Here is a 9,515-nt window from a genome sequence, read left to right on the forward strand (position 1 = left end):
AAGTGTTAGATCAGAAAAGAATTGTAAAACTTTGACTGTGTGACTATTTGTCCCCGAGGCGCATTCTACCTTAATACATGTAAGGATAATATGCTAATCAAACCTGAACATACCAACATTTATTTCAAGCACTCCTGGAAACTTTTAAACCATGCTGTTTCAAAATCAAGAATTAAAAATTAGGGAACCCTGTTCAAAGTTTAGTACTAAAAATACAAATTACCTAAAATTAACCAATATTTGAAAAACAAAATGGCTGCTATGAGGAAAATTTATTTACAATTTCACAAAAACAAAGCCCTGGAAATTTCGTCTTCTCCACAGGCTTCAAAATATATTCAAACAAACAGCATTTACAGCAAAGTATTATAAAAATTTAGAGTCCAAACATCAAGGTGCATTCTACCTTAAATGAAACTGACCACAAACACTCAAGGCAAAAATACCATTCCTTATTTGACATTGATGTATTCAGGTAAATATACCATAGATGCATAATAGTGTCTTTTGTTCAGACAGCTATGGCTGTGTAGCATTATGCACAGTGTTTTATCCGTGTACAAAAGGAAATTACCCTAATCTTAGTACATGCCAATGAAACTGATAAATAATAATTAAGCCATTTAAAATTACTGTTTTTATGACAAGACCATCTCTCCAGGTTGCCCTGTTTTCCCAAACTACAAATATATATTTTGAAATAAATTGCATTTCACCAGACATGTTTTCATTAAAACAGCTTAATCGGCATACTTTGTATCCCGAGCGTAACTTCCAAGTACATGAATTATTACAAATGCGACTTGAAGGGAAAATGTTTTTGTTTTCTCAGACTGCAAGGAATAGAAGAAACAAAGAGAGATTAGATTTGCAAGTCATTTCTTAAAAATCACAGATTCACCATTTGGTTGTTCAAATGTTGGACATGTACTACTTGTATATGTATGAATACTGTATGAGTGTAATACCATAATTTCTTTCTTCAAGTTCTACTTTGTGAAAAAAGACTTGAAAACCCCTCTGAATCAGAATGTCTTGACAATTGCCAAACACGTTTGATTCTGTAGTTCTTGGAATCTTGGTACATAAATGCTGTCATTCTTTATAGTTACCCCACCACTGGCAATGTTTTTTGAATATATGTATGGCAAAGGTGTACGTCTTGTATGTACATGTACTTACAAGGCAAAGTTCACGACCCGGTAGTTCCGGTCAAGGCCGTTCAGCTTACCCAAATCATCTTCTGACAGCTTGAAGTCAAATACCTGAAATAAGAAAACAAATGATCGACTTCTTACACCATGATTTTACTAATCACTTCCAAGAGAAGCAATAAACATTTCATTTGCCTGGATTTAAATTATGAAAGTATTTACTTATGTCCTTAAAAAATTTTAAGAAAGTGAAAAACATACACAATACTTATAAATCAATGCTTTATTTAAAAAGAATAGTGCCACAAATTAACAAATATAGAATTGATCACCTGTCAAAAATGTAATAATAGCGACTTTTCTAAGCATACCTGAAAATTTTCTTTGATTCTGTTTTCATTAACACTCTTTGGAATGACAACATTACCACGTTCAATGTGATATCGGATTAAAACTTGTCCAGGTGTCTTGTTATAAGATTTTCCAATATCAAGCAACACAGGATCTTCAAGAAGTCTTGGATCATTGTCTTTGAATTTCCTGTAAGCATGAAAGCAAAACGGTAAGACAGTCTACCTAAATCTGAAATTTGCATCCATTAAAGCATCTAGCTCCCAAATCAGAAGAGAAAAATATCTCACCTATGCAGGTAAGCACCTACTAGTGCGTCAATGTCAAGTCTAGTTGACAGAATATCGCTTTCTGTTAGTCTATCAAAATATTTGAACCGTTATTTGATCACACGAAACTTTTCATCTGTTAACACTTAATGGTCAGGAGAATTTTGATTATAGGAATGTAAGTTTAATTGTGGACAAACTTACCATGGTCTCCCTGGGCAACCAAGTGGACTGTATGCTGTCAGGACAATATCATTGCTTTTGCAAAAATTCATCAGTTTCTGTTGTGTCAAATATGGATGACACTCCACCTGTAAATTATATAGGTACATGACCAGGATTAGCTTTAATATGCAAGACTTTGATGAGAGTGATGGCAGACAAATTTTATTTTTAGTGGTTGGTTTGTTATTCAGCCACCCAGCTTTGTTCTGATTGGCTGCTAAGCCAGGCAAATCTTGCAATGATTGGTTATTTAGTCAAAGAACTTTGCACTGATTTGCTGCATTGAGTTATTTGGTTGTCTTGGTCAGCTGGTTGATTATGCATGCCATACAACTTTGTACTGATTTTCTGCTTCACTATGTAACTTGCACTTATTTAATGCCTTTGAGCCTGGTAACTTTACAGCAGTTGACTTTTTGGCCTGGTAACTTTGGAGGGATTGGCTTTTTTGGCCTGGTAACTTTGGAGGGATTGGCTTTTGGCCTGGTAACTTGGAGGGATTGCTTTTGGCCTGGTAACTTTGGAGGGATTGGCTTTTGGCCTGGTAACTTTGGAGGGATTGGCTTTTGGCCTGGTAACTTTGGAGGGATTGGCTTTTTGGCCTGGTAACTTTGGAGGGATTGGCTTTTGGCCTGGTAACTTTGGAGGGATTGGCTTTTGGCCTGGTAACTTTGGAGGGATTGGCTTTTGGCCTGGTAACTTTGGAGGGATTGGCTTTTTGGCCTGGTAACTTTGGAGGGATTGGCTTTTGGCCTGGTAACTTTGGAGGGATTGGCTTTTGGCCTGGTAACTTTGGAGGGATTGGCTTTTTGGCCTGGTAACTTTGGAGGGATTGGCTTTTGGCCTGGTAACTTTGGAGGGATTGGCTTTTGGCCTGGTAACTTTACAGCAGTTGACTTTTTGGCCTGGTAACTTTGGAGGGATTGGCTTTTTGGCCTGGTAACATCGGGGGGGGGGGGGGGGGGGCCTGGCTTTTTAGGCATGGTAACGATTGGCTTTTTAGCCTGGCAACTTTACAGCAATTGGCTTTTTTGCCTGGTAACCTGGCAGCGATTGGATTTTTCAGTCTTGTAACTTTGCAGCAATTGGCTGTTTAGAAATGTAACTTTGTAGTGATTGAAAAGTAACTCGCAGTGTTTGCTGTTTGGCTATGCAGATAACTGTGCACTTATTTGCTGCTTTGTACATATTTGCCGTTTGGCATGGCAGTGCCGTACCGATTGGCTGCATGGTCAGGCAGATAACTGTGCGCTCATTGGCTGCTTTGTACATATTTGCCGTTTGGCAAGGCAGTGCCGTACCGATTGGCTGCATGGTCAGGCAGATAACTGTGCGCTCATTGGCTGTTTGTACATATTTGCCGTTTGGCATGGCAGTGCCGTACCGATTGGCTGCATGGTCAGGCAGATAACTGTGCGCTCATTGGCTGCTTTGTACATATTTGCCGTTTGGCATTGCCGTTTGGCATGGCAGTGCCGTACCGATTGGCTGCATGGTCAGGCAGATAACTGTGCGCTCATTGGCTGTTTGTACATATTTGCCGTTTGGCAAGGCAATGCCGTACCGATTGGCTGCATGGTCAGGCAGATAACTGTGCGCTCATTGGCTGCTTTGTACATATTTGCCGTTTGGCATGGCAATGCCGTACTGATTGGCTGCATGGTCAGGCAGATAACTGTGCGCTCATTGGCTGCTTATGTACATATTTGCCGTTTGGCATGGCAATGCCATACTGATTGGCTGCATGGTCAGGCAGTTAACTGTGCGCTCATTGGCTGCTTTGTACATATTTTCCGTTTGGCATGGCAATGCCGTACCGATTGGCTGCATGGTCAGGCAGATAACTGTGCGCTCATTGGCTGCTTTGTACATATTTGCCGTTTGGCATGGCAATGCCGTACTGATTGGCTGCATGGTCAGGCAGATAACTGTGCGCTCATTGGCTGCTTTGTACATATTTGCCGTTTGGCATGGCAATGCCGTACTGATTGGCTGCATGGCCAGGCAGATAATTGTGCGCTCATTGGCTGCTTTGTACATATTTGTCGTTTGGCATGGCAATGCCGTACTGATTGGCTGCATGGTCACGCAGCTGCTGACTGATCAGCTGCTTTGCCAGCTGGCTGAACGGTTATGCAGCCATACAACCTGATACTAATTGGCTGCAAGGCCAGGCAACTTTATACTGATTGGTTGCATGACCAGGCAACTTTGCACTGATTGGCTGCATGACCAGGTTAATTTTCACAGAGTAGCTTCTTGTACTAACTGGTTGCCTTGCTACATTTTAGCACCTTATCAACTCACCTGGTTTACAGAAACTGGGTGTTTAGCCACTGACAAAAGACGACACAGTTGTTCCTCATTGAAATTTGAAACACCAATTGATTTACACAAACCTTCATCAACTAACTTTTCCATAGCCTGCATCCATAAAAGAAAAGAAATTTTGTAAGTTTAATTACCACCCTATTGTTTTGTACTGCTATTGTAATATTCTGAGACAAGTATCAGCAGTTATATATCCTTGAACACCTGCAAAAACGCTTCCAATGATCATCTTCAACTGGCATGATATTAACATAACAACAGTGTTTGCTAAGGTTATAGATATACCACTATGATAACTTTGCTTTCCATAATACAACTGCATTGATGTAACATGGGAAATCTCTATAGGACTTAGGGAAGCCTGTCGTATTTGCAACCTTGCTGCTATTAATAAATCTGACTTGTGTATGTCTCAATATAGTTGCAACTTTTCTTAAAGTATGAAATCACATCATTTGCTAAATTAACGTACAGTAGAACACTATTGCAAACAGTGACAATTAGCTCCATTGCTGTAAATCATGGAAACAAACAAGTACAATGAGCATGCACATTTGCAATTTATTTTAAATATTTAATTGCATTTTATTGAGCAAATCATTCTAAACATGAAACACTTCAGGATGCTTGAAAGTATCATTCTCTGTATATGGAATGCCTATCTAGTTTGAACAATCTTGTGATATATATCATTGAGAATCGAACAACCAGCATGGTCATATTGTGCTTCAGTTTTATTAATATTTTGCCTTTAGTTCATTTGCGTTTTTGAATTACATGCAGTATCCATTTGAATTATTTTCCACTAACCAATCCTTTTATCTCATAAATCCTAATCTATCATTATAAGAAACGAATGCGGATGAATGAAAATTGTTGAAAAGAACATGTTTCAAAGAGCTGTACATATTTGCTGCTCTCCTACACCAAACTACTTAAGGATGCGACTCAGGTTCATTGACACGTATTTTCAATCCTCATTTTCACATAGAAGAAGTGGTCACACACCCGACATGTGGTACTTTTTTATCTGCTCGGTCACCGAAGAGTTCAGAAAATTTGTTAGTTTTTCAAAAACAGTGTGCATACTTTACTCAAAAACACGTGTTTTTTAGTTTTTTTTACTCAAAAAGTGTAAGTATAAATCTCCAATCGGCCTTGGTGATCTGTTTACTGCAATCGACGACTGGGAATACCGGGCAAAAAACCGTGTCCCGGATTTTTGAAATTCGCTTTTGTTTTCGCACAATGAGCCTTCAAAGTGTCAACTTGATGATTTTTGCATAAATTATCGGCCTTTGTTCACGTTTGTCAAGATACCTTCACTTCACAAAAAGCTGTTCAGAGGATTTTAAAAGGTAACCAGTAATGGATGTTCGGCACCTGCATGGATTGTCCTAGGTTTTGTTGAAATGGCTTGAGATCTCTTTACTTTACGTAAACAACCAAATGAAATCACCCAATAAATTAGTATACTATTTACTGACCTTCCATGTATCAATGTAGTCAACATCATCAAAGATAATCTTACCAGTTTTATCCATCGGAAGGATTTGCTTGCTAGGCTTATGTGAAAAATACAGAAGAAAATAATTAACCGTTGATAGGTAAGAAGCAAGATGATCCAATGGTTGCAGTGATAGATATACAAATATATTTCTCCTGACTAGGAGGAGGATGTGTTGTCTCCTTTGTCTTTGGCCCGTAAAAGACAGTTAATAAAAAGTTGATACAGTAATAGGCTTCCCGATGTAGTTCACAAGCTGTGCCCCACTCACAGACCTTTGGCCAGACGTTTTACATCTTTCTAGCTACTAACCTATATCAGTTAGTTCTAGTCATTTTGTACACTTTGTCCCCTTTTCATTCACACAATGAGTTTATTTTTCATCTAAGAAACACGAAACCTTCGAGAAGAGATTTTTAAAATTTGATATCTTTCATAAAAGCAGATAACGATTGTCCTTCAGAGTTTATGATATTCTTAATGATATAAATTGCCAGTGTGTACTTTCCATTAAAACAGACAACACATTAATGAATTCAAAGCTAAATCAGTAAACAAATTACGGTATGCACAAATGATAATACTTTGACTCCTCTATTGACGCGACCATCCATTAGAACAGACAAACCATTCATCAATACTTTTTTTCAAAAAACATCCGAAAATACTTCATTTTTTCATATTCAGTACTTGCATTAATTCTGTCTTACCTGTAGAGCTACAGGCGCGTGAATTAAAAATAAATCCAGATATTCAAGCTGTAAGTTTTTCAGTGACTTTAAACAGCCTTCTCTCACAAGTTCTGGTCGCATATAGGTAAGCCACAGCTGTAGAGTACCAAAGAAAAAATGTAAAGAATGCCATCGTACATGTTTAAGTGAGTCACGAAATATTTCACTCCTGTTTTCTCCGATCTTGAAATGCATTCCAAAAGATGTTTTGCACATAAACAATTTAATTTGTGATTTCATTTTGACGAAGTTTTTGACTTCACATTTATATTACAACGTTTTACCTTGCTTGTGATGAACATTTCTTCCCGTCGAACAGTGGCAGACGTAAACTTTTCCGCAAGTGCCGTTCCGATTTCATGTTCATTTTCATATGAGAAGGCGCAATCAATATGCCGATATCCGACGTTGATGGCGCACTTCACTGCTTCGTAGACTTGCCCTGGAGGGGACTGCAACGCAGATTAAATTGCATGCGTTTGAAACACGGTCCCCCAACAAGGGAGGGACCGTGGTCGAATGTATCTGTCTCTTAAGGTAGCGGTAAAGGCTATTTTTGCACCAATTCTTTTCTCAGAGTTAATGTCAAGTTTCAAGTGTTAGAATCAAGATATTTAGTTCAAATTTCAGGATAACTCCCTTAGTTAATACTTTCTCCAAAAAATATAAAAATTGTATGTTTGTAGCCATGATTTTGAAATATGACACCAATCAATATTAAAATTTAATTTTTCATATTTTTTTACATCTTTGAATTTAATAATAAGATATATATATTACCAAATTAGTTATAAATATGTTGACACTATTAATTGTAAGATTTGTACGGCAGGATTTGTAAATAAAATTTGTTTTTATGATTTTACATGAGTTTACATATCAAAAAATTATTAAAAATTCTTTCAAATTTCAAAATGTGATTTTTCAAAAAGTACTTCAAATACAGGAAAATTATGCCGTACAAATCTTATCTGTAACCTTGTTAATAGGCTGTAAAAATTCCATGTCCATATCTCATTTCAAAGGTTGGATTTAATTGGTATAAAATTATGTAGGAAAAACTGTTATTCTGTCAAAATTGTTGAAAACAAGCCATATTTGCACCCCTCTTTTGAAGTCAAAGAGCAGTCTTTTTGGTTAATCTCACTTTTGACACCTCTTTGACACTCAAAGAATCTAAAAATGCATTCATAATAGCAGTCACGCATTCTGAATGCAAGCACTGCCTTGTCAAACTTTCCTAAAAAACAGTAAAAAATGACTTTCCTTTTCAAACATTTTTTAAAAGCTAGGGGACCTCTACCATACTTAATACACTAAGGACTCCCCAACTTCCTCTTATTTGGTCAGTTTTTCAGAAGTTTCAATGGGCTATAACTCTGCAATGCTTATGACCCCAAATGTCTAGTTTTTTTATTCCACAGAGAATGTTGACTTCTTTCATGTTTTAATAGTTTTATTGAAGTTTATAACTGACGCTCTAGCCTTTACCGCTACCGTACACAGTACTTCAACAAGAGACTAGTGATTAAATTCAAAATTGTCATATTGCGTAAATCGTCCTCAAATTCATGATTGGTGGCTGTAAGAATGATATTATGCCCACTAAAATTCGTCAATCATCTCAATACGTCACACCTTGACTATCAACACTTGAAGATTGGCGCGAAACTCTTCTGAGCTACATTGGTAAACGAATTACCGAAAAACAACTCATTTTCGACCCCCATTGGTGTTGACTACCCCTATTCTTCGGAAAATAATTTTCCTTTCACCTTTAAATATTCGGTCATGGGCGGAAGTGAAAATTTCGGTAACTCTGATTAATTCGAGAGGATTGGGGGTCGCACTAAAAAAATCTCTTTGGTAAATGAATTGCTCGAAAACATCAGTGCTATCGGAACAAAGCTTGCCAGTTGCTGTGCGTTCTTGCCGTCAGCGAGTGAACTTCAAACGAATTCCAAAGGTACAGTTTTTCTCGCACTATAATCATGATCACTGAAGCCACTTTATAATAAATTGATATCGACTTTTGGTATTTTCACATTGTAACTTGTGTTTCTACTTTCCAGTGTCAAACTTTAAAGTTTCTAAAGTTCCCGGAATTTAGATATCAAAATGTATCACTCTTTTGCTCCATTTTCCACTCTAGGTTAGAGCCTACAAGCACTCTAATACGTGAATCTAGCCTGCAATGAGTGTCGTTTTTAGTGTGCAACAACACTCATTACTGTAAAGGCTGCTGTGATGATCTCGTGTCCGTCGGAACAGTTCCAGTATGTTGATATACCGTATGTTATACCACACTGACTTTGTACAATAAATATCTAGTCATGTTGGCCCATATGGGTGAAGTTTATGGTTATGTACAAATGACTCCAGCTGACAACCCTGTAGCTACCGGTATATGTCTTTACAAGTTCCAAAGGTCAAGGTACACTGGTAATGATATTTCATATAAAGTCTGTGGTGACGATTATTTCTTTACTTACCTGCCATGTTCCGAGACCCACTTGTGGCATCATTTCACCCGTAGCGAGTTTAATTACCTGTGCCATCGTGGACAAAGGACACAAGGCGGACGGAACTTCAAATAAACGCGTCGAGTTGTCGATCGCGGCTGCTGAAGGTCCCATCGCATATACATACACACGGTAAATAAAACTGCAGCCCAACATCGGATAATGAACTGATATGTAAAGTTGATGTTGGGTTTTCGTTGGGTGTCAAGCAGATTTACATAATTTACACAAGCGTATAGTCTCCGAATAACTTCTTTCGGTCTTATGATGACGAAGAGGAAACACGATTGGAACTAATTTGGGATAATTGGATTTTCTTATTTTAAAATTTCTCAAAAGTGTTAGGTGCTCTTTAGCTGATTGTTGCAATATTACAAATTACTCATAAAAACAAGTGTGTAACTTAAAAAGGAAAGCAGATGAGC

General features: G+C 37.7%; 1 protein-coding gene across 2 annotated transcripts; it reads right to left on the bottom strand.

Moving 5' to 3' along the window:
* LOC139120490 (aldo-keto reductase family 1 member B1-like) lies at positions 1 to 9,230 on the bottom strand. 2 transcript variants are annotated; one of them, XM_070684946.1, is made up of 9 exons: positions 9,061 to 9,230; positions 6,853 to 7,020; positions 6,548 to 6,664; positions 5,818 to 5,895; positions 4,307 to 4,423; positions 1,979 to 2,085; positions 1,526 to 1,694; positions 1,183 to 1,265; positions 1 to 833 (listed from the first exon to the last, which is right to left on the bottom strand). In XM_070684946.1, the coding sequence occupies exons 1-9, from the start codon at positions 9,202 to 9,204 to the stop codon at positions 791 to 793; spliced, it is 1,026 nt and encodes a 341-aa protein (XP_070541047.1). In that variant the 5' UTR covers positions 9,205 to 9,230; the 3' UTR covers positions 1 to 790. The 2 variants fall into 2 exon arrangements, with proteins under 2 accessions (XP_070541047.1, XP_070541048.1); XM_070684947.1 differs by lacking the exon at positions 6,853 to 7,020 and having other exon boundaries at positions 645 to 833.
* Positions 9,231 to 9,515: the final 285 nt, after the last annotated feature.

The sequence above is a fragment of the Ptychodera flava genome, chromosome 20, assembly GCF_041260155.1.
Source record: "Ptychodera flava strain L36383 chromosome 20, AS_Pfla_20210202, whole genome shotgun sequence".
Lineage (NCBI taxonomy): Eukaryota > Metazoa > Hemichordata > Enteropneusta > Ptychoderidae > Ptychodera > Ptychodera flava.